This window comes from Bufo gargarizans, chromosome 9 (genome assembly GCF_014858855.1).
Source record: "Bufo gargarizans isolate SCDJY-AF-19 chromosome 9, ASM1485885v1, whole genome shotgun sequence".
NCBI lineage: Eukaryota > Metazoa > Chordata > Amphibia > Anura > Bufonidae > Bufo > Bufo gargarizans.
The window spans coordinates 19,992,426-20,017,728 of record NC_058088.1 but is presented as its reverse complement, the minus strand read 5'-3'; the positions used below and the strand labels follow the sequence as shown (position 1 = coordinate 20,017,728).

General features: G+C 43.2%; 1 protein-coding gene across 2 annotated transcripts; it reads left to right on the top strand.

Moving 5' to 3' along the window:
• Nucleotides 1–1,026: 1,026 nt before the first annotated feature.
• Nucleotides 1,027–13,721, top strand: LOC122946701 (major histocompatibility complex class I-related gene protein-like). Of its 2 annotated transcripts, none has more exons than XM_044306480.1 (5): nucleotides 1,027–1,204; nucleotides 6,295–6,552; nucleotides 8,080–8,355; nucleotides 9,864–10,136; nucleotides 13,093–13,721. In XM_044306480.1, exons 1-5 carry the CDS (start codon nucleotides 1,141–1,143, stop codon nucleotides 13,233–13,235), a joined length of 1,014 nt encoding a protein of 337 aa, XP_044162415.1. In that variant the 5' UTR covers nucleotides 1,027–1,140; the 3' UTR covers nucleotides 13,236–13,721. The 2 variants fall into 2 exon arrangements, with proteins under 2 accessions (XP_044162415.1, XP_044162414.1); XM_044306479.1 differs by having other exon boundaries at nucleotides 9,861–10,136.
• Nucleotides 13,722–25,303: the final 11,582 nt, after the last annotated feature.

Here is a 25,303-nt window from a genome sequence, read left to right as displayed (position 1 = left end):
AGTAACCAATAGAAAAGTTGCCTACCCCTTACTATATAAGAACCTCCCCAGCAGCCATTTTCTAAAGTTTATTGCAGTTATGAAGGAGACAGCGGTGTCATTGCGTAGCGCCCCTACACTCAGAACCTCTACAGAAAGGCAACCCTGGCTTACACCTGAAACTCACTTCCTCCAATGATGTCCCAGAAGTGGTGAAAGCTTATGGAGAAAAATTTGCACGCCACAAGATTTCTTCCATTACAAATTTCTCCTCACAAACCTGACTTCCTCACTATCCAATAATCCAAAAAACTCTTTGGCACTTTTCACTCCTTCCTCAGTTCAAAATTGCAGGCACCTGGTACAGGTGCTGAAGATCTAGCCACCTACTTCAAAGAGAAAAACAAAATTGAAGATATCTGGCAGGAAATCAGCTCCCAACCTTTATGCACTACAGAGTCGATTCCCTCACGCCTCCTCCAGTTTCTCTCCCTTGATATCATTACTTATCTAACTAAAATCTTCAGCCTGTCTCTCTCTTCTGGTACGTATCTTCACCTCTTCTTTTAAACATTCTGTCATAATCCCATTATTAAATAAAACCTTCTCTTGACCCATCCTGCACAACGAACTACAACTAACTACTGTCTGTAATCTTCCCTTCATCTCTAAACTCCTGGAGCGTCTGGTCTACTCTCGCCTCTTCTGCTATCTCTCTGCTAACTCTTCCCTTCATCCACTACAATTTGTTTTTCACCCCCTACATTCTACAGCAGGGATGTCAAACTCGTGGCCCTCCAGCTGTTGCAAAACTACAACTCCCATCATGCCTGGGCATCCTACAGCTATCAAGGAATGCTGGGAGTTGTAGTTTTGCAACAGCTGGAGGGCCATGAGTTTGACATCCATGTTCTACAGGAACTGCCCTCACCAAAGGACCAATTACCAATTACATATAATTAGGAGCATTGTAGAAAATACCGGTTTATCTGATCCTGTGGGAGTTATATAGATATTATTTTAACAAGGGACTTTTTTATGTGCCAGCCGGAGACACACCTAGATGGTTCTATAAAAAAGTGTGGTGAGCATTTAAGCTGTGCACACCTCCAGTCTTAATTTATATCACAGAAGGCGAAGACAAAGGGATTATTTACTAAGATGACAAGATGTGCGTTGCTTCAAGTTCTTCTCCTCCTGTTATCTGCTCGTTTTGCCTTCTCAGGTAATGTATCCTGGGTGATAGATGAGACTCCGAGTGTCTTTACAAATTCTTTGATTTACTTATTTTCACAGGCAGAATAGTGGACAATCTGGGTCGCTATAAGATTTTATTTAGAAACTGGTATACGGACTCTTAAATAGTAGCTCTAGTAAATAAAAAATGACAATGCTGTTAGATTCTCATGTACTTTTGAAAACATGTTACATTAGACGTCTGTACTTCCGAACTCAATTATCTTAATTCCTCAACAGGTAGTTCTTATTGTTATGTGCCATTATACAGATATACACTATCTCTCTAAGCCTACCAGCCCACACCACACCTCCTGCCTACCCTCACACTGCAAAAGCTGCTTGTTTGAATCAGTGCTGATGCTGCTGTGATCAAAGGACTTGATTAGCTGGCAAGTTCTCTCTACATATACAAACAGCTTGTAACTCCCCGTTAGAATATGGCAGTTGTTTTACTTAAATCCCCTAATGATCCTCCAATTTCTCACACACTATTAATTTATCTATCTATCCCTGAGCAAAGAGCAACTGTAGAGCTGCAGTAATGAAAGTCTTCTTCTCTGTCCCATATTAGAATTAATCCATGGTGCTGCCAAACAGCCAAGGGCATTCACTTTTAATTCTATATTGCAAACTTGAATTTACATGCTGAGGTGCATATTATAGGTAGTAAAAGTAGATCACTTGAAGCATGCTTTAAGGGGTATTCTGGTTGTGTGAAGTTATCCCCAATTCACAGGATAGCGGATTGCTGTTAGATTGGGGTCTTACCACTGGGAACCCCACCGATGATAACGAGGAGCTAATGGAACACCCCAAAATGAACAGAGCAGCCAGTCAGGCACGTGTGCAGCCCCACCATTCATTTCTATGGGAGTCCCTGAGATAGCTGAGTACAGAGCTCCGCTATCTCCAGAACTCCAATAGAAATGAATGGAGTGGCAGCGCATGTGCCCAACCAGCCGCTCTATTAATTTCGGGGGCTCTTCAGGGTGCGGAGTCCTCTTTCTCATGATTGGTTGGGGTCCCACTTATCTCTAACCTATGTATAGGGAATAACTTCACACAATTGGAATATCCACTTTCACGTGGTCAGTACTTGATCGGTATTTTGCACCATTATTTGTAAGCCAAAATCAGGAGTGAGTCCAGAACACTGAAGGGGTGCAAATCTTTTCAATATATCTTTTCTCTGTAGGTTTCAGCTTACAAATACTGAAGCAGAATACTGACCAAATGCAGATCATGTGAAAGTTTGCATCGCTGTTTAGTTTTCAGTTCTTCTGATCTGTCAGAAGAACATAAAAAAGCAATTATTGTGTGATGCCTGAGGTAGGCGCTGGTCAGTGGAGTAACTAGAAATGATCGGACCCCACATCAAATGTTTGAATAAGCCCCTGCTCCAGCAACTTCTTTGCAACTCCTGATTCCTGTGCAACCCCCACTCCTGAGGCTAGTCAAGATTGGGCTCTCAGACGAGGCCCGGCAGCCAGTCCGTCCGTTTCCTACAGTGTCACTGTATATAATGTCATTGTATAATACTGTTTAGGGGGCCCTGACAATAATAATAATATATTTTAGTCCTCCTCCAAGTCGGGCCCCAAAGCAGCCGCTTCCCCTGCTTCCCCTATAGCTACTCCCCTGGTGCTTGTCCAGTCCCGAAATGTGTTTTTAGTCTACACAAATACCAAGATTATGCAAAAGTTTGTTCTGCAAGCAGCGCCCACGAGAAGAAAAGTCTAATTTTTTCTATGTTTCTTTTGATATTAAAAGATATGCAACTGTTTGATGTCACCAACAGGACATGACATTCTGTGCACTGGTCCTTTAAATCTAATAGACCTTACACACCTGGGTGTGGACTGAAAGCTGGCAGCAGAGAGGGAAAGCATATATAGAATATGCCAGCTTCCTTATTACAAAAGAATTGCTGGTTGACACGCATATAATAGTCTGTAGTTACACCATATAATATTCTACAGGCGCATTCAGACCTGGATTTAAAATGATTTTAGTTGTCACTTTGAGTCACAAAGGTTCTGCCATGCCGCTAACGTCTTACAATGCACTTCACTCTGTCACTTTGCATTGAAGGAAAAGTGTGTTTTTCCTAAGTACGTGAGATCAGTGCCCAGTGCAAACACTTAAAGGGATGTTACTGATATTGAGAACATATTCATTAGCTCCCATCACTCCTGACCAATGTTGTGTACAGGATTGCAACGCTGCCTCGTTCAGTGGAATTCCTGCAGTAATCAGGTCATTACCTGTCTAGAGCTAGCCACATATATTAGCTAAATGTTACCCAAACCTGCTGACTGGTCGGCCAACCATCTATTGTGCATGGGGCCTCCTGACTCTCCCCGATAGCAGAAGTCAGGTGTTATAAGGATCGATCTGTTGGATCTCAACTGAAGATCCTTTGGCTCTTCGAGATCTAAGCCCTGATAATAGATGGATTGGATACAGTGGCCCTGAAAAAAAAAATCTATAAGTGGCCACATATTGTAGGTCAGTCTAAACTGGCAGCTAATAATATGGTCAGTAAACCCTCAGCCCTAGCCCCATTTGTGGTAGGTGGGGTTAATGCAATGGAAATTTCCTTTAAGAGAATGAGACAGAACCTTACCGGTTGTCCACCTTTGAGGGCCCATTCAGCCAAACTACCCACATTACCAAACCTGCAGAGGGATATGGCCGAAGGGCCCCTGTGAAGGAGGACACCCCCTTTAAGGTCCCTTACACATTAGTATATTGTCAGGCGACACAAGATAGGAGAAGGTAATAAAGTGGCACTTACTAAGCAGTAGTAAATCCAAAGATCCTTTATTTCATCTGGGATACAGGTAACACTTGCCTGTCAGGGGCAGACAGCAAATCCTACATACACAGCGGCAATGGCCGTTTTGCACACAGATGCGCCTCTTCAAGCCGCTGACCTGACAGGCAAGTGTTACCTGTATCCCAGATGAAATAAAGGATCTTTGGATTTACTACTGCTGGGTGAGTGCCGCCTTTTTACCTTCTCCTATCTTGTGGAATCTTTTAACTGTAAGCTCTTGGCGTTGCACCACCTGAACGCAATTTGTCAAGTTACACTTGAGCCTCCGCATCTGTGTTACCTGTGCTACAGGGAGTGACCAGGGGGTTTAAGCTGTGCCGCCCAGCTTCTTCGTTATTTGCATATTGTCAGTTGAGTTCGCCATTTTTGAGGGGACTGGACAACAATCTAATATGTATGGGGAGCTCCTGACAGTGACACAGTAGGATTGGGTGAACTTAATACATTTTGTTTTCCCAGCAGATAAGCCACCCACAGGTGTCTGGCAGCACCTTTCACACACTTAGATGCCCGGCTGAACTGAGCATTTATGTGTATAGGGGAATGGGGAAAGATAACTGTCCTCATGACATCATGGGGAACGGATTTGTCCCAGTTGGTGGCCAATCTGCCCCTGCCCATAGCTAGAGTCTGGCAGCGACTTTCTCCCCATTCAGAAGATATGAATGCTTGGCCTCACTAAGAGCAAATATGTATGGTTGGTTTAGGAGAGATAGTGCAGTGACCCAGAGGGGAAGCAAGGATAGGAGGAGTGGTAATGGCAATAATGGTAGGACAGTACACAGTGGCTAGCTCTTCCCTGGTGCTCTCCAGGGCCATACAGTGACTGAAGGGTGCACCGTTTCTTCGTTTGTGGCACACCCTTGTGCTGGGGTTCCTGTATGATGGTAGTTAGGATGCCCTTGATGGTAAACAGTTGCCTGGGTGCAAGGCAGGAGATCAGATGCAAGGCCTGGAGATGGATGGTGGAGTCAATAACCAGGCCCATTGTTTTCAATTAATAAAGTCTTTCTTTACTAGATTGATGATAGGAATAGTAGTACATATAACATCAAAGGCACAGTTCCAAAGTATCTCACAGTTACTTTACCCAGAAGCTGTGTATGCGCAGGAACAATGTTGGCAGTGATGACCAGTTTGCATTGTTCGCCCCCGCAAACATATGCGGGCTGCCATCTTTTTTCACAAGTCCGGCAAAGCACAGGTAAGCCCTTACCTGTGCCTGTGCCACGAGCCGGTCTGAAAACAAATGTGGTCACCGGGAGCAGGCAGTTCCGAGAACAGCCCGATGAAGGCCCCCGTGGCTGTTCTCAGAACTGCCTGCTCCCGCTGACCGCACTTGTTTTCAGACCGGCTCGCGCACAGCCACAGGTAAGGGCTTACCTGTGCCTCGCCCGACTTGTGAAAAAAGATGGCAGCCCGCATATGTTCGCGGGCGAACAATGCAAACTGGTCATCACTGAATGTTGGTAGTTGCAGTTCCCAGGCTGACGGGTGCAGATTTTAGATATGGATGGCCAGTCTGTCTTAAAGTGTAGTAGGTGCCAAAATCCTTTCCAGAGTAGCAAAGTTTTTAATGCCATAAATGAGCGAATACCTTGTTGTCAGAATCCTGAACAGACTGGATGGTTCTGGACCCTCTAAGCTGGCTTACCTTCTTCTGTCAGGAGTACTCTGGTAGTAGGGAAGCTTCTTTGGCAGAGACATAGGTTCTCTGGACCTGAGCCTGGTCAGCAGGAACTTGTACACATACGTTCTTCCTTCAGCTATGCTGAGACCAGACTCATCAACTAACTAACCATGGGATGGAATAAGTCCATTACCCTGGTAACCTAACCAGTCTGCCAATGTTAACCCTATATTTTGCCCATACATTACTATTTAGGATACACAGTGCAAAGAAAGATAAGTGCTCCAACAATAAATCACAACTTTTAACTTGGCAAAATTAAGTTAATCCTTTTGTCAATAATTAACCCCTTGCAGTAGTCTTCTGGGGTACTGCACAAGCTATCATTTGGCCTACAGCTATCTAATGTGTATGGTAAGCCTAAGAAAGAGTGGACTACATCCTTCAACCCCTCACTGCCAGTTAATCCAATTTGTGACCAATCTGAAGAGAATACTTGGACATAATGAATGTCAGAAGGGCTCACGTTTCTAATATGTAAATTGATCTGAGTGTGGATCTAATGTTTGTATAACTACAACCTCTGGATATTCTCTCTCTTACCCAGGCAACCACTCTCATTACTTCTACACAACTCTAACCTACAATGTATCATTCGGTCTTCCCTCATACTACTCAACGAGGACGATTGATGATATCACGCTATTCCGGTTTGACATCGACGAGGGAGTGGTAGAACGTAAAGTTCCATGGTTTAAGGGTGCTAATAGAACTCTACTGACCGCCAGTATTAATGAACAAAGGTTTTATCGGCTAATGAATTTCACGTTATATAGCATCATGGACTTTCTAAGTTACTCAGAGGGTAAGTAACACAATTCATATTTGGAAGTGAAGAGATCAATATAGTCAAACAGATCTACTTCTACAGTCTGGATAGATAGCTTACAGGAATGTTGGAGTGAAATAAAATACTGGCATATCCAGTCAACTCAAAAGCTCCAAAAAGTCTTAGAAATCTTCAACTGGGGTCCTAGGCTGCTGGAAGCTCCTGCACAATGAAACAGGGTTCCTCAATTCATGAAGCACCAATACATTCCTATTGTTTAACCCCCTAATAGTCACATTCAATTAATGACTAAAAACGTATACAGTATACAACTCAAGGGACTTTAGTGTATTCTTCACCCCTTAGAGATGCAACAAATTTTATTCTTTCAAGCAGGCATATTGCCTGGTAGGATGGGTCCTGCTGATTGAAGACTCAGTCGCTGTATTCCTAAGAAAAAAATCCCTTTTTTTTTTTTATGCAATTGAAGAGTTCGGCGCACCGAGGGGGAAGCCCTCATTTGCATGAAGAAATAACAGTTTGTTTTATTACATGGGAACATGGCAAATGGTTTTCACAAGACAGGAATCATATTAATTAGCAGTATCGACCCTACCAAGCAGCATGTATCATTTAATAGGGTTGATGCTTCTGGCAGATGCTCTTTAAAAACCAGTAACATTTTTCCCCATTGTGTTCCAGCAGTCATAACTTTATTTTTTTCTTTAGTTTAGCTGTATGATACTTACTTGTAGGGGTTAAAAAAACATAAATTTCAAAATTTTTGGGGATTTATTTTTACAGCATTCACTGTGTGGTATTCATTGTCGGACTGGGGTCCCTGGGGCCCACCAGTAAAATTTATTTTGGGGTCCCACCGAATGGATACATTCAAATATAATAAATAATTGAACACGTTTTTTATATGAACATAGGCTGGTTGAGGTGCTGTACATTGAATATATGTATGTAGTGCAGTAAGTCTAATGGGTTATGTGCCACTTGTGCAGGAGGTGGGAGACTAGGGGCCCACCTTGCTCAGGGGCCCACCGGGGGATCCACCTGTACCCCTGTGGGCCCGTCCGAGCCTGATGGTATAACTAACCTGATAACGGTATTCTGTGGATCAGTACGATTGTGATCATACCATATAAGTATACCATTTGTATTATGCTATATTACTTGCACAGTAAAAACATTTTTTCACTTACATTTTTTTTAGTGTTTACTATGACCTTTTAAGTAGGTTTTCCAGGACTTAGATATTGATGACCTATTCTCAGAATAGGTCATCAATAATAGACCGGCACCTCCATGACCAGTTGTTTGTGGCAGCCAAAGACACCAGAAGCCATACAGAGGATGGCGCTGGAAGCAGACGGCTCCGTACACAGTATAGTGGACGTGCTGGGGGAATGGGAGCTGCAGTTTGCCACGGCCAGAAATAGTTATGGGGAATGCAAGTATTTACTGCAATAGAGATGTCTCGAGGGGTGATGGTTTTCTGTAAGGGACATTCGATCATTTACCACTCATGCAGAGTTTCTGTTCTTCCGTTTCAAGGAGACCACATTCTTCAGAATTTAGACGGATGCGCCCTCTTTAATAATGGCACAGTTAATATCATAAAAAAATATCATTTTAATGGAAAACCACTTATGTTTTTCAACTGGGAGACTGGAAAATTTATGGCAGAACTGCCGGAGTATGAAGATTTTGTTGATGATTGGAATGGAAATACAACTATGTCTGAAAAAGAAAAGAATATTTCATTGAGTGAATGTGTTCCGCACATACAAGAACTGCTTCAGCTGGGCAAATGCACGCTCGATAGGAAAGGTCAGTACTGTATGAGATGAGCTATGTAACTTATAACTTATAGTAATAGTAATATTTTGTATCTTGCGTGATCATGGTGCCAAGAAATATTACAGAAAGGGTAAAGGGGATAACCCCATGTTTCAATGAAGCTCTGTGAATGCTATGTAGGTCCAGCTTCTCAAAGCCCCAGCAAACAGTTGATATCCCCAGGGAATGTTATGGCTGGCCACTCGCTACATGTACTTTTTAAGTGCCATACGTGTTGAATGCTGTCCCACCTTCATACAGTTTGGTGGACACAGAGGAGATGAGTGATGTACGGACAGCCTTACACATTATATAGCTGTCGACCTAATGCTCAATTGGCCAACACATATCTCTCCCGACCGCCTCCCTTCCCTATACACATGCCAGCTCTTCTCGACTGGTGAGATAGGGAAAAAACTGCTTCCAGACTCCTCTAGCAGCGGCTTATCTCCTCAAGCAAAAAAGGATTGGGCAGCCAAAATCCAACTACCTGACCCTTATTCCCCACCCCAGCATCTTACATTAGCAGATCCTATACGCAATAAGTGAATATCATGCAGTTATTGTGATGCAAGAGCTGAGACCTAGGAGTCTGCTGCTTACTACCCACGATAGGGAGCAGGCTGTCAGTGGCAGGAGGAGCCGGCATCCTATGAATACACTGGCTCACAATTCTCACATCGAGCTGCAACTAATAAAATGTACGTTGCACAAAGCCCAAGTCTGAAATGTTCCCGTTTGCTGCTACTTCATGATGCCCCCAGAGAGTGGGCTACCCAAACCGCCACAAAGGAGGAGTAATGAAAAATTTTAGACATCGTTTTAATCCCATGAAAATCCAAAATTGTCAAATAGTGAGTTAATGGACAAGCTTTCTAGGTAACAGAAATCTCCACCATCTTCAATCCCTGCAGGACAGCTGTCTAATAGTCATTGATTGAATTGCCCCCTGATCCTTACCAATCTCTAGTGTTCTTTATAATACATGTCCCCACTGCCCTCCACTGATGACACATGTGGCCAGTGTGAAAACTGCAATATTTCAGGATTTCAATATACACAATAATGTGGAAAATTTTAAAATGATTATCAATTTAAAAAAATATATATTAAACCTAAATAACAATAGATTATTTTCTTGCAATACATTTCCTTTAACAAATGATGTCATATTCATGTCTTTAAGGCTACATGCACACGAATGTTGTTTGGTTCCGTGTCTGTTCCGTTTTTTTTGCGGATAGGATGTGGACCCATTCATTTCAATGGGTCTGCAAAAAACACTGTGTGCTGTCCGCATCAGTATGTCCGTTCCGTTGCACCGCCCAAAAAATAGTGCATGTCCGATTTTCTAGTTTGCGGACAAGGATAGGTATTATTACAATGGATCCGCAAAAAAAACGGATGCCATACGAAACGTCATCCTTTTTTTTGCGGACCGCAAAACACAATCGGTCGTGTACATGTAGCCTTACTCTTGTCTTTCCTCCTAATAGAAGTTCCAGTTGTGAAAGTGACGCACATTCCTGTAGGCAATGCTGGAGGAAGGCTCTACTGCCGAGCATATGGACATTACCCCAAGGACATCTTCATAATGTGGTACAAGAATGGACACCACATATCGGAGAAGATGATGGAAAGGTTGACCCTGCCACTTCCTGACATGACATATCTGACCTCCTTATCTTTCAATGTCACGTCTCTGGCTGATGATGTTTATACCTGCAAGGTCAACCACAGTAGTATGCTGCTGAATTTCACACAGGATTGGAGTAAGTGGAATGAACGGCTGTTACATACCAAAATTAGAATATGATCTTCAAGTTATAATATTGATTATCCAGTGCTCACTCCACAGATTAGAATCTGTCAAAAAAATAAAATAAAACATACTAATAAAAAAAACTCAAATATAAATTCTGCCATAGTTTGTAGGTCATGGTCCATAAAAGGTCATACAGGTACCCATACACAATCTTAAGTTGATCAAAAAGGATAATTGTCACCAAAACAATTATTCGTTGGATACATTTTGACAAAGAATGATCATTTTAGCCAATGGATGACAGACTGCCATCATCTGAAAAGAAGTTGGCCATGAATGAAATTTTTATCCAATAGTCAAACTAAAGATCTTTCATTTAGGCCTCATGCACCTGGCCGTTGTTGGCCGGTGCCCGTATTGTGGCCAACAAACAGCGGGTCCGCAATATACAGACACCGTCCGTTTGTGCACCGCATCACGGATGCAGACCCACTTGAATGGGTTTGCAATCCGGAAGGTGCGATGCAGAACAGAGGCACAGACCCCCATGGAAGCACTATGGAGTGCTTCCGTTGGTTTTCTGTAAGTACCTCTGCACTGCAAAAAAGTAGTGCATGCACTACTTTCCCTTGCGGTGCGGGCCCTCGGATGCAGATCACGGACCCCATTCAAGAGAACCATGGTTCTTCTTTCTAATGTGTTTGGCCACCTGAAGAGCTGAAGGTCAGCTAAGAGTAATCAATAAAAATCACAAGAAATAAAATCGGCAAGTGCTCAGCTCATTAGTCTTCAGGGACAATGCAGCATAGTCGTGTTTTATTCATCTCCATCCCACCTTTTAGTTTTCATGAGGTCGTGACGTTTCAGCTTCCAATTCATGGTGTTGTCTTGATGGTGTTTCTTCACAACACTGTTGTCAACTTTCATGGACATTGGCCTAGAAACTGTGGCTGTTTCTTTGTGAGAGTGATTTTTTGTTTGCCAATTGTCAATTTCTGTTCAATGGATTGAGCGACGGGTAATCGGTATGCTGATTGATTTATAATGACCTTAGCCCCTTTCCATGATCTACATTTATTTAGAGTCATTGAATCCTCAGGTTTTCTTTAATTCTGCCTCCAAAAAATATATATGCATATACCGATTAAAATCTACAGCTTGCGCCACAAAAAAACAAGCTGCACCCAGCTCCATCGAGAGAAAATTAAAAAAAAGTTATGGCTCTTGGATCATGGCGACACAAAATATATTTTATTTTTTAAGTGATCTTTTTGTTTACAAGTAGTAAAACATAAAAAAATATATATAAATTTAGTGTTGCACTGATCCACAGAAAATTAAGGGTGCATTCACACGACTGTAAGTGTTTTGCGGTCCGCAAAACACGGATACCGAAAGTGTGTGTTCCGCAATTTGCGGACCGCACATGGCCAGCGCTATATAGAGAATGCCTAAGCTTGTTCGCAACTAGGACATGCTCTATCTTTTTTGCAGGGCCACGGAACGGAACAACGGATGCGGACAGCACACGGTGTGCTATCTGCATCTTTTGCGGCCCCATTGAAATTAATATGTCCGCACCCGTTCCGCAAAATTGCGGAACGGATGCGGATCCTTTCATACCGTCGTGTGAATGCATCCTAATAAGGATAAGATATTATTTATGCTGTATGATGAACGTCATTAAAAAAAATTATTAAATGGCAGTATTTTTTTTATTCCTATTGCCCAAATCAATGGAATAAAAAAGTGATCAAAAGTCTTATGTACCTAACATGGTACCAATAAAATCTACAGTATAGCCTACGCTCCCACATGCAACGTGCCAGGCCACAGGGGTGTGTTATGTGAGTGTGACGGTGGTGATGTTCCGAATGGGTGGTGGGTGTAGTAGTTCTCACAGTTCAGTTGCTCCCTGAGACGGCCGTGCAGTGGATGGGAAGACAGCACCAAATCCTCCGGGGCACTCTCTGTTACAGGGAACACCAGCCCGATGGAAGCTGAAGTGGTTGATGGTGGTGGTATTTAGGGTGCTTGTGGTGGCTGGGCCCCTGGTTCGTGACGCCAGCCGTTAAGTGCAATGAGGAGATGGATTGGAATGATGAGAGAGGCAGTAGTTAAACCAAACAGGAACTTTACTTGTCAGATGTAGTAAGACATCCAATATCATCACTTTGTCTCGCATACAGATGGCAATAATGGTAAAGCTGCAAATCCAAATTAGCAGGCTCCTTGAAGTGAAGTATATAGGTTAGCTCCAGCTCACTTTAGTAGGGGTGATGTTCTTACTTGTACTTGGTTCCTGATCTTGCTCTGGTTACTTAGCCTTTAAATGTAGTTTGGATCCTCTGTAAATTCTGTTCTGCAATTCAGCAATATTCAATGCTTCCATAATTCAGCAACCCAAGGGCGATCTCCCTTATGGCAGGCAAACTCTCTGCTTTATTATTTGAAAAGGTTGCACTCCTCAAAGTGAAAGCTCACTTTATACCCCGGAAGGGTAGTCTATAGTATAGGATCAGATAGTCCTAATGTTGGACTCAAAGGTTGAGGTAAAATGGTTCCCTGGGCTAGGCCCAGGAGAACAGAGACAAGTCTGTCTCCTCTCCTTCCTCCTAACTCCCAACTCTTAATCTCTCCACTAACTACCTCTGGCTGCACTATTTATATGGTGTTATGTGACCTCTAGTGGTGAAAGTATGTTACCAGCCTGTAATATGGATTTAGCAGCATAGACAATGACATCATATTATAAATAACAATTTGGAGTGAACCATACACCGTCAGCTGTCAGAATATGATGACACACAAGATATGATTTTAATAAAAAAATGTTTTTTTTTGTGAAAAAATATGAAAACATAAACAATTATAAAACTGATATTGCTATAATCATAATGATCCAATGTATATGGTGTGGATTCTGACACAGTTTTTAAACTTTCTGTGCTTTCTGTATTCAGCGACAAGAGATTTTGAAAACCTAAACAGATCTCCTTCTAATCCGCTTATTGGGGCAGTGATTGGTATCTGCCTGGCCATCATCCTCGTCATCACTATCATTGTGTTTGGTTTAGTCTCCTTTGCAAAAAGCAGAAGACAATGACACAGATATCCACCAGTCAAAGAAGATTCATGAAGCAAGAACATGCTGTGACCCCACAGAGCGCTATTTACATATATGAAGTTCGTTATTAATTCACCAGCCTGAAATTTCCTGCAGCGTAGATAAAATGCAGCTGAAGGTCCTCGGATGCCTTCAGGAGAACATAGTGACTCATCTCTGGTCATGTTACGACCAGTTTACACGTAACATCACCATCAAGCAAGTCAGCCGGTTGTGTCTGTTTGGAAAGGCAAATACCTGGGAGCCAAATGCTCAAGAACAGTTTTGGTGATCTGCTGAATTCTTATTGTAAAGTTGAACTTATTGAGGTGTTTACTTCTATAATGTTTCTCTACTTTTAGTGGCGTCCACATGTGTGGTACATAAGTTTCTTGATCAAGGGCTTCAAATAAGCCCGAAACGTTGCATCCATAACTGTACTGATGTGCCCAACCATGTCTGGCTGAATAAAATCTTCACTACAACACAGAACACTGGAGTGCTGTCTATATTGTGTGTCTCGAAGAAATTGCCCCTGGGGTGGAGAAAGGGTCGAGAAAAGACGAGCACCTGGTGGATGAGTGCTGTGACACCCCTAAATTCTAAGACCCCCGCAGATCTGATATTGATGACCTATCCTGAGGATATTAATTTGTGAATTACCCCTTAAGTTCAGTGTATCTCTGATGCTCTCACTGGTGGCAGCTAGAGCCTCTGGTTCAAAAAGAAAAAAAAAATCACATTAACTGGGGAATGAAAATAACTAACCCGGAGACCTCCTTTTCATTGTTTTAATTTCAGATCGGCTAATTCTCAGGTTCCTCTTCTGCCATCCAAGATGGCTGCACCACTTCTCAGACTATCTGCTCCACACTGTTCATTAGTAGCCCAAGATGCCTCCCACTTGTCAAGCCCTGCCCTTGGGATTGGTCAGCAATGTTCACCTGAGCAATGCTGGCCAATCCAAGGGCAACAGGAAGTGTTTTGGACTACCAAATGCACATTTTGCTTCAGGCGGTCTGAGAAGCGGTGTTAGATGGCAGAAGAGCAGCCCAGTGTTTGGTGGACCTGTGGCTGAAAAGATGAAAAGGAGGCCACAAGGTAAGTATTCTGTTTGTTCCCTAGTTGGAGTGGACTTTTAACTTGAACCAGAGAGTTCCTTTAAATTCATGTGTATCACAAAAACAGAGCTTTCACCACTATATAGAGTTGCAATAAAAAGTAAGTGAACCCTTTGGAATTACTTTGATTAGTGCTGAGCATAAATATTTTAATAGCAAATTTTTATCGCGAATATCGCCACTTCGAGAATTCGCGAATATTTAGAATATAGTGCTATGTATTCGTTATATCGACTATTCGGCATTTTTTCTCCATCTGAACACTATTCCTCTCTGCTTCTTGCTTGGGGGCCAATGAGAAGGAAGCAACGTCAAGTTCACAGCAATACTTAGTGCACCAATCGGTAATCTGTAGTCAGACCTGCTAAAATGTGAAGTTGCACATAGTGCGAAAAAATATTCGAATCACTGCCGATTAGTGCAATCGCCAATATATTGGAGCATTTGACTCTATCTCCATATAAAGCTATTTTAATGTCCTGCCGTGCCATCTATTTTCTCCAGTCTCAGCAGAAACTCATGAAGCTTCTAGCAGCTTGAAAAATGTAGCCAAAGTGACCCACGCCTGTATTTTGCGTTACCAATTTGCATTTCGCGATTTTTACATTGCCAATTTTTTGCATTCAATAAAATAATCTCAAATTGGCGAATATATGATGAATATTCTACAAAATATTTGTGAAATTTTGTGAATTCGAATATAACCCCTTCCCCTCATCACTAACTTGGATATCAGCACTAATTACTATGATAGTGTGGTCTAAGTGTTATCTAAGTCGGAATTATAGACAAACACCGTCTACTAAAACACAAACGTTCATGTCTTTTATTGAGTATGGTGAGTTAACATTCACAGTACAGGGAGAAAAAGTAAGTGAACCCTTGAATTGTATAACCTTTAGATCCCAAATAGGAGTAATCATCTCCACCAAATGTTTCCCGTGGCTGCACCGTGTTTTGGCTCATTCCTCCCTGTAAATGTGTTTCAGTTAAAGTTGTGTGTGTTATGTCAGTTCAGTTTTATTCAGTACAATGGCGAATCTGAAATTCCAGAAAAAAAATACATGAACAGGTGTGACACATTTTCTGAAAGAAATCAGACATGTTTTTCTAATCTTTTCTTTTTTTTAAGGTACCTGCCCAACATGAAAAGAGCTCTCCCAGACTGAAGTGTCCTATTGTACAAGAAGTTATCCTTTATGGACCAACGGTATTGCCAATTGATGGAAGCAAAAGAGCTCATCTAAAATCCATTGTCTCCTCATGGTTGAGGGACAATACCATCTGCTTGTGAGCTCTATGGCCTTACCCCTACAATAAAGGGAGTCATACATTCCTAACCGCTCCCCCAACAGACACCTGGGTGTAGAGATTAAAGACAAGAACTCTATCACCTTTGCATTACACACCGAGGACAAACAAACAAAAGGTTCTGCAGCAGTAAACCTAATCCCTCGCCCTGTGCTGGTGACCATGCACTGGGGCTATTATAGGTTTACATTGATTGCATGCTCTGGCCAGTACATGGGGGACCCCTGAGTTACATATTATGGCCAGATCTTTAGGGATCCCCACCACAAATCTATTATAACAGATTCCCAGTAGGGATATCTGTTGTGATGGGGTCTTTCTTCAGCCCTGTTTCATGTGTAGCCTGTTGGTTCACAAATGAAACCGGTCTCTGTCTTTGCAATTGTATGTGTGGTTGAAAGCCACCCCGCCTTACATCTCTGTGCGGACAGAGACGTTTTATGTGTCCAGGTGCAGACAATGGAAACACTGTATATTCTCCCACTTTCTTCTTTGAAGAGCACTAGAATACACAGATATTTTGTTGGCTGCCATCCCCTTTAACATGCAGCCATCTTGCATTTTTTTTTTAAATGCTGCCTTCTTCCTGATTTTTATAGATTTGTGACTCTTTAGCAAATCCTGCCTGACCTGCTCTATTACCATTGCTGCCTCAATCAGTGATGTCTCCTTAGCTGCATTTAAACGAATTATGGTATCAAGATATGGAAACTTCTCCACAAACATACGTATCATGCCTTGTGGGGCTCCTACACCATGATCCTTCCTATACATAGCTTCAAACCTTCCACAAAGCGACAGGGGCTCCTCATGGATGGTAGGCCTGAAGTTACTTAGGACCTCTGGACTGACGTCCGTATGCCCTGTTACCAATTTCATGAGGATGGAAAGCCTGTCTTCCTCATCATGAAATGGGCCATTCCTGGGGGCAATTTTCTCTATGACCTTATATCTTTGGAAAAGATGTGTAGGCAACCAAAGCTTGAACAGTTCCATGCGATATTCTGGCAATGTCCCTCAAAAATATCACAGGAAGTGAAAGGATCTGCGTCTGGATCATATGTAGGAATCAGTTTATATATCTTTAGCAGAAATTGCATCCTCTCCATGTTATGGAAAGAATGCAATTCCGTCGCATTGCTGTGACACGTCTGTGAGTTGGAAGTGGTCTGTAAATTTCCCATGCCACCTCCTAATCCACGAATGGTGTCACCAGCAGCATGTACAGCTATTGGAGTGGAATCAGTCTGATTGGAGGCGGCCATAGGAGCGCTCTCACTCTCATCTGTCCCCCTGTTTGCACTCAAAACACAAATTTGCTTTGAGTGCAAATCTTTGTGATGAGAGCTCAGTTATGGTCTTCTGCATGTTGCTAATTTTCTTATCCCTCTCAGTTAACTCGGTCCTCAGGTCAGCCGCTATCACCTCTGTAGAGGCAGCTTTTTCCTTATAGCCCGTTATCTCCATATACAGCTGTATAAAAACTTTATCAACATCTGCATAATATGTTTCTTTCTCAGCTGAGACTGCAGCAGGCTGGTCTTTTTCTACAAGTATCTCTTTCTCTTTGTGTTGTGTTTCTAGACTAGAAACCTGTTTAACCCCTTAAGGACCAGGCTCATTTTCACCTTAAGGACCAGGCCATTTTTTGCAAATCTGACCAGTGTCACTTTAAGTGCTGATAACTTTAAAACGCTTTTACTTATACAGGCCATTCTGAGATTGTTTTTTCGTCACATATTGTACTTCATGACACTGGTAAAATAAAGTCAAAAAAATTTATTTTTTTGCATAATAAAATACCTAATTTACCCAAAATTTGGAAAAATTAGCAAATTTCAAAGTTTCAGTTTCTCTACTTCTGTAATACATAGTAATACCCCCAAAAATTGTGATGACTTAACATTCCCCATATGTCTACTTCATGTTTGAATTATTTTGGGAATGATATTTTATTTTTTGGGGATGTTACAAGGCTTAGAAGTTTAGAAGCAAATCTTGAAATTTTTCAGAAATTTACAAAAACCCAATTTTTAGGGACCACTACAGCTCTGAAGTCACTTTGCGAGGCTTACATAATAGAAACCGCCCAAAAATGACCCCATTCTATAAACTACACCCCTCAAGGTATTCAAAACTGATTTTACAAACTCCGTTAACCCTTTAGGTGTTGCACAAGAGTTATTGGCAAATGGGGATGAAATTTGAGAATTTCATTTTTTTGCCTAATTTTCCATTTTAACCCATTTTTTCCACTAACAAAGCAAGGGTTAACAGCCAAACAAGACTGTATCTTTATTGCCCTGACTCTTCCGTTTACAGAAACACCCCATATGTGGCCGTAAACTACTGTACGGCCACACAGCGGGGCGTAGAGTGAAAGGTGCGCCGTATGGTTTTTGGAAGCCAGATTTTGCTGGACAGTTTTTTTGACACCATGTCCCATTTGAAGCCCCCTGATGCACCCCTAGAGTAGAAACTCCATAAAAGTGACCCCATCTAAGAAACTACACCCCTCAAGGTATTCAAAACTGATTTTACAAACTTCATTAACCCTTTAGGTGTTGCACAAGAGTTATTGGCAAATGGGGATGAAATTTGAGAATGTCATTTTTTTGCCTAATTTTCCATTTTAACCCATTTTTTCCACTAACAAAGCAAGGGTTAACAGCCAAACAAGACTGTATCTTTATTGCCCTGACTCTGCCGTTTACAGAAACACCCAATATGTGGCCGTAAACTACTGTACGGCCACACAGCGGGGCGTAGAGTGAAAGGTGCGCCGTATGGTTTTTGGAAGCAAGATTTTGCTGGACAGTTTTTTTGACACCATGTCCCATTTGAAGCCCCCCTGATGCACCCCTAGAGTAGAAACTCCATAAAAGTGACCCCATCTAAGAAACTACACCTCTCAAGGTATTCAAAACTGATTTTACAAATTTTGTTAACCCTTTAGGTGTTGCACAAGATTTAATGGAAAATAGAGATACAATTTCAAAATTTTACTTTTTTGGCAGATTTTCCATTTTAATATTTTTTTTCCAGTTACAAAGCAAGGGTTAACAGCCAAACAAAACTCATTATTTATGGCCCTGATTCTGTAGTTTACAGAAACACCCCATATGTGGTCGTAAACCACTGTACGGGCACACGGCAGGGCGCAGAAGGAAAGGAATGCCATACGGTTTTTGGAAGGCAGATTTTGCTGGACTGGTTTTTTGACACCATGTCCCATTTGAAGCCCCCTGATGCACCCCTAGAGTAGAAACTCCAAAAAAGTGACCCCATTTTAGAAAGTACGGAATAGGGTGGCAGTATTGTTGGTACTAGTTCAGGGTAGATATGATTTTTGGTTGCTCTATATTACACTTTTTGTGCGGCAAGGTAACAAGAAATAGCTTTTTTGGCACGTTTTTTTTTTTGTTATTTACAACATTCATCTGACAGGTTAGATCATGTGGTAATTTTATAGAGCAGGTTGTCACGGACGCAGCGATACCCAATATGTATACAATTTATTTTTATTTATGTAAGTTTTATACAATAACTTCATTTTTAAAACCAAAAAATTGTTTAGTGTCTCCATAGTCTGAGAGCCATAGTTTTTTCAGTTTTTGGGCGATTATCTTGAGTAGGGTCTAATTTTTTGCGGGATGAGATGACAGTTTGATTGGCACTATTTTGGGGTGCATATGACTTTTTGATCGCTTGCTATTACACTTTTTGTGACGTAAGATGGCAAAAAATAGCTTTTTTTACACATTTTTTTTTTTTTTTTTTTTACGGTGGTCATCTGAGGGGTTAGGTCATGTGATATTTATATAGAGCCGGTCGATACGGACGCGGCGATACCTAATATGTATACTTTATTTTTATTTATGTAGGTTTTACACAATGATTTTATTTTTGAAACAAAAAAAATGATGTTTTAGTGTTTCCATAGTCTAAGAGCCATAGTTTTTTCAGTTTTTGGGCGATTATCTTGAGTAGGGTCTCATTTTTTGCGGGATGAGATGACGGTTTGATTGGTACTATTTTGGCGTACATGCGACTTTTTTGATCACTTTTATTACCTTTTTGGGGAAGTAAGGTGGGCAAAATTTCAATTTTCTCATTGTTTTTATTTTTTTATTTTTATGGCGTTCACTGTGCGGGGAAAGTAACATGGCCGTTTTATAGATCAGGTCGTTACGGACGCGGCGATACCTAATATGTGTAGTTTATTTTATTTTTTTAATTTTTATTCAGTGATAAATGTTTTTTTTTTTTATCTTAACTTTTTTCACTTATTCTTTTTATTTTTTGACCCAGACCCACTTGGTTCTTGAAGATCCAGTGGGTCTGATGTCTGTAAAATACAGTACAGAAACTATATAGGTTTCTGCACTGTATTTTACTTACAATGAACAGATCTATGCTTTCAGCACAGATCTGTTCAGCACCATGGACAGCAGGACGCCTGAGCAGGCGTCCTGTTGCCATGGGAACCTTCCCCGTCTGCTCAGTTATGGTCAGAACTTCGCAGACGGGGAAGGGTGAGGACGGGGCTTCGGGGGGCTCTCTGGGGGCTCTCTCCCTCTCCCATCGGGGGGCTGCAAAGGCACAGCAGCCCCCCGATCGGAGAGGGAGGGAGCTCCCTCTTACTGTTAACCTTTTCCATACAGCGGTCCGTACGGACCGCTGTATGGAAAGGGTTAAACGGCTGACATCGCATCAACGATGTCAGCCGTTTATACCAGGGTGCCAGCAATGTGCTGGCACCCTGGTATACCCACTGTACACCAACGATTACGCAATAGGAGGCGGGCGGGGGATCGCGATCCCGCCTGCCGCACCGCCCGCCTCCCGCAACGCCCCCACCGCCTGCGACACCCCCCCTGCACCACCCGCCGCCATCAAATCATGCAGGGGTGCAGGGGGGGGTGTAGTATATTGATTTTAGGCACTCTAAAGTTTCTGATCCCCGCGGTCAGGGACCGCGGGGATCAGAAACTGCAAAAAGCGCAGCAAACCGCAGGTCTGAATTGACCTGCGGTTTTCTGCGATCGTCGATGCGGGGGGGTCAAATGACCCCCCCCTGCATTGTTACAGGATGCCGGCTGAATGATTTCAGCCGGCATCCCGTTCCGATTAACCCCCGCGGCGCCGGCATCGCTATTTAAAGCCATGACGTACCGGTACGTCATGTGTCCTTAAGGACTCGGGAAACATGCCGTACCGGTACGTCATGTGTCCTTAAGGGGTTAACTGCTTGCCATCACAGTAACGCCGATAGGCGTCAGGGCGGCGGCGCTCTCAGGTCTCAGTGACGCCTATTGGCGTCATCTCGTGAGACCCAAGATTTCCTGTGAACGTGCGCTCACAGGACCGCGTGTTCACAGGATTGCGCAGTTCACAAGTTGAACTACAGCCTGCTGGCAGCGATCATTGGCTGGCAGGCTGTAGATTTTTAAAAGAACCAATCAAATAGGTATATCAGACGGTATTTTGTAAATAGCGTTTGATCTACCTGCTTCCTGCTCGTCTGGTGGTCCCTTTTGCTTGGATCGACCACCAGAGGACACAGGCAGCTCTGTAAGTAGCACCAAGCACCACACACACATTACCCCCCCCCCCGTCACTTATTAACCCCTGATCACCCCATATAGACTCCCTGATCACCCCCCTGTCACCCCCTGTCATTGATCACCCCCCTGTAAGGGTCCTTTTATCACCACCAGTTACTTAGCTACTTGTTAGGTAGTTAGCGCCCAGCCCACCGCACCGCAGTCACTGATTAGCGTCATCGCTGTCGCTAATCAGCACTAGAACTATATAGTATCTGTAAGTGATGAAGACTGATCGCAATCAGATCTATATCAGTACATTAGGGTCACCTTAGGCTCTAAAAAAAAACGCAGTGTTCGCCCGATCAGGCCTGATCTTGTGCACACACTTGCGTTCAGTCCGCCCCACCGGCAGTGACAGAATATTTTTTTTCTGATCACTGCAAAAACACTGTAAAATCGCTGCGCCGCTATAAAGATCACTTTTGGGCTTTCTGGATCTTTATTAGCGATCGCAGCTTTACTTCGCACGCACTCCTTTTTACTAGGAAGGTTTGCGCTTTTTCCTGGGTAGTCTCAGAGGAATACCCCCTAAATTTAGTGAGCCCAAAATGTCAAACAAGGGGTATTCCGCTGAAGAGGCCTACAGGATTCTGGCCGTGATGGATGAAAGCGATGGGGACGCCTCACCCGCTGAATCCAGTGGTTCAGAATATGAACCTGTAGACAGCAGTGGCACTCTAACTGCTAGTGAAGATGATGAGGTAGAGGTCCCTGCTACGGTCAGGCGTACCCGACCCCATGTCAGGGTTCTGCATACCCTGCGTAATGAGCCTCATTTGCAGCAGAGTGGTGCTAGCGCTGATCTTTTTATGGTGCGGCATACACCAGCAGCGCAGCCCATCCTGGACCTTCTACCAGCACTGCCGTATTCCCTGGTGAAGTGGCGAGCACCAGAAGGGCTGTTTCAGCTGGTACGGTGGCACGTGCAATAACTCCCCTGTCGCAGCCACCGCGTTCACAGGCCCGTAGAGCCCTTAGTCTCCCAGAGGTGCTGGCAAACCCAAATTGGCAATCCCCTGCTTCCGCCGCACCCGTATTGCCCCCTTTCACCGCCCACTCTGGAGCTCGCGTGGAGACGGCTCATTTAGGATCAGCCCTTGAGTTTTTTTGAGCTGTTCTTCACCGCGGATCTCTATGACTTTGTTGTGGCAGAAACCAACCGCTACGCCGCAGGGGCGTAGCAGGGGGCGGAGGGGCCATTGCCCGGGCGCCAAATTGCAGGGGGCGCCAGGCAGATAAAATTTCAATGAGGGCTACGGGAGCCTATGGCTCCCGTCCCCTCCGTTATGCCTCATAGGCTTCAGGCCACTAGGCCTGAAGCCTATAAGGCAGTAGAGCGATGCAGGATTCGGTCACGATAACCTCACTGTGACCTCCTGCGTCGGATCTCGCGAGATGACGCGATGACGTGGCGCAGGAAGGCACAGTGAGGCGTTCGTTGCAGAGGCACTGGGGGCAGTAATGGAGGGTGGGAGAGGACTGGAGCAGAAAGAGGATACTGTATGGCATAGTAATAAAAGTGGAGAGGAGGCCATTATATTAATAATAAAGAGGGGGACATTATATTAATAATAAAGAGGGGGCCAGTACATTATTATTAATGTAATGGCCCCCTCTTTGTTATTAATATAATGGCCCCCTCTTTATTATTAATGTAATGGCCCCTCTGTTATTAAAAAGGGGCCATTACATTAATAACAAAGAGGGGGCATTACATTAATAACAAAGAGGGGGCCATTATATTAATAACAAAGAGGGGGCATTACATTAATAATAAAGAGGGGGCATTACATTAATAATAAAGAGGGGGACATTATATTAATAATAAAGAGGGGCCATTACATTAATAACAAAGAGGGGGCATTACATTAATAATAAAGAGGGGACCATTATATTAATAACAAAGAGGGGGCATTATATTAATAACAAAGAGGGGGCATTATATTAATAACAAAGAGGGGGCCATTATATTAATAACAAAGAGGGGGCATTACATTAATAATAAAGAGGGGGACATTATATTAATAATAAAGAGGGGCCATTACATTAATAACAAAGAGGGGGCATTACATTAATAATAAAGAGGGGGCCATTACATTAATAACAAAGAGGGGGCATTACATTAATAATAAAGAGGGGACCATTATATTAATAACAAAGAGGGGGCATTATATTAATAACAAAGAGGGGGCCATTACATTAATAACAAAGAGGGGGTCATTACATTAATAACAAAGAGGGGGTCATTACATTAATAACAAAGAGGGGTCCATTATATTAATAACAAAGAGGGGGCCATTATATTAATAACAAAGAGGAGGCCATTATATAAATTTTTGGCTTGCCCCGGGTGCTGGCAACCCACACTACGCCACTGGCTATGCCACACAGTATATAACCGCCAATTCGGAAAGCTTCTATGCCCAGCCTTTCCGGTGGAAACCAGTCACAGTTTCCGAATTTAAAATACTTTTGGGCCTTATCCTCAGCATGAGTCTAACAAAAAAATATGTATTGCGGTCCTATTGGTCTAAAGACCCAATACATTACATGCCCATGTTCTCTGCTGCTATGTCCAGGACACGTTTTGAGGTCATCATTCGCTTTATGCATTTCACTGACAATAAAACCTATCATCCAAGAGGCCACCCTGCTTATGACCGGCTCCACAAAATTCGGCCCCTCATAGACCGTTTGTCATCCAGATTTGCAGATGTGTATACCCCCAATCAGAACATCTGCATAGACGAGTCCCTTGTACATTTTACGGGGCGCCTTGGCATCAATCAGTACATCCCCAGCAAGTGCGCCCGGTATGGGGTCAAACTGTATAAGCTCTGTGAAAGGGCCACGGGCTATACATATTGTTTTAGGGTCTATTAGGGAAAAGACTCAAAACTGAAGCCGGTCGGATGCCCTGACTAACTGGGGAGCAGTGGCAAGATTCTCTGGGACTTGGTGTCACCCTTACTCCACAAGGGGTACCACTTATACGTGGACAATTTTTACACAAGCGTGGCCCTCTTTCGGCACTTACGCATAGTCGGAATTCAATGCTGTGGCACCGCGCGACCTAGTCGCCGGGGCTTCCCCCAACGGCTCGCTAATACCCGACTTGCACGGGGGGAGAGGGCTGCCTTGTGTGACCAAGAACTGCTTGCGGTGAAGTGGAGGGACAAGAGGGACGTTTACCTTCTGTCCACCATTCACGCAGACACGGCAGTACAAATTGAAAGGGCAACTGGAGTCATTGAGAAACCCCTCTCTGTCCACGACTATAACCTTCACATGGGAGGGGTGGACTTCAATGACCAGATGTTGGCTGCCTATTTAGTTTCCCGCCGCACCAGACGCTGGTATAAGAAGGTGTCTGTTTATTTTATTAAATTGGCTGTCTATAATAGTTTTGTTCTCTACAGTAACAGGATCCTTCCTAAAATTCCAGGAAGAGATCATTTCGGAAATCCTGTATCCAGGAGGGTCCGTACCCCAAGTCCCTGATGTAGTGATCCGGCTACATGGCAGACACTTCCCGAGTGTCCATCCTGGTACCCCAACTCACCGTTCCCCAAGAAAAAGATGTTGTGTCTGTAGCAGGGCTGGAATAAGGCGTGACACCACAGTTTTTTGTGCTGACTGTCCTGACCAGCCTGCCCTATGCATAGGGGAGTGTTTCCGCAAGTACCACACACAGGTACACTATAAGTGTAGGGATCGCGTGACACAGGACAGACACAGAGGGGTCTTAGGGCCCTTTCACACAGAGCTGCTACAAACCTCTCCTTTCACCTGGGACAAAGTGCATAATGTACTTCGCCACATCTCTGGGCGATTTGTGCTTTCCACATTGTCCCATGGGGATGGAGTGGTTTGTCCTATAAAGTTTATAAAAGTTGATGTTAATAAATTTATTGCGTTGCTGCCTGTTTTTCTTTTTTTGTTTTGTTTTTTTACCTTCTAGGTGGACCAAGCGATCAACCAGCTGCCGCACTGATGTGCATTCTGACAGAAGCATTGCGCTGCTGTC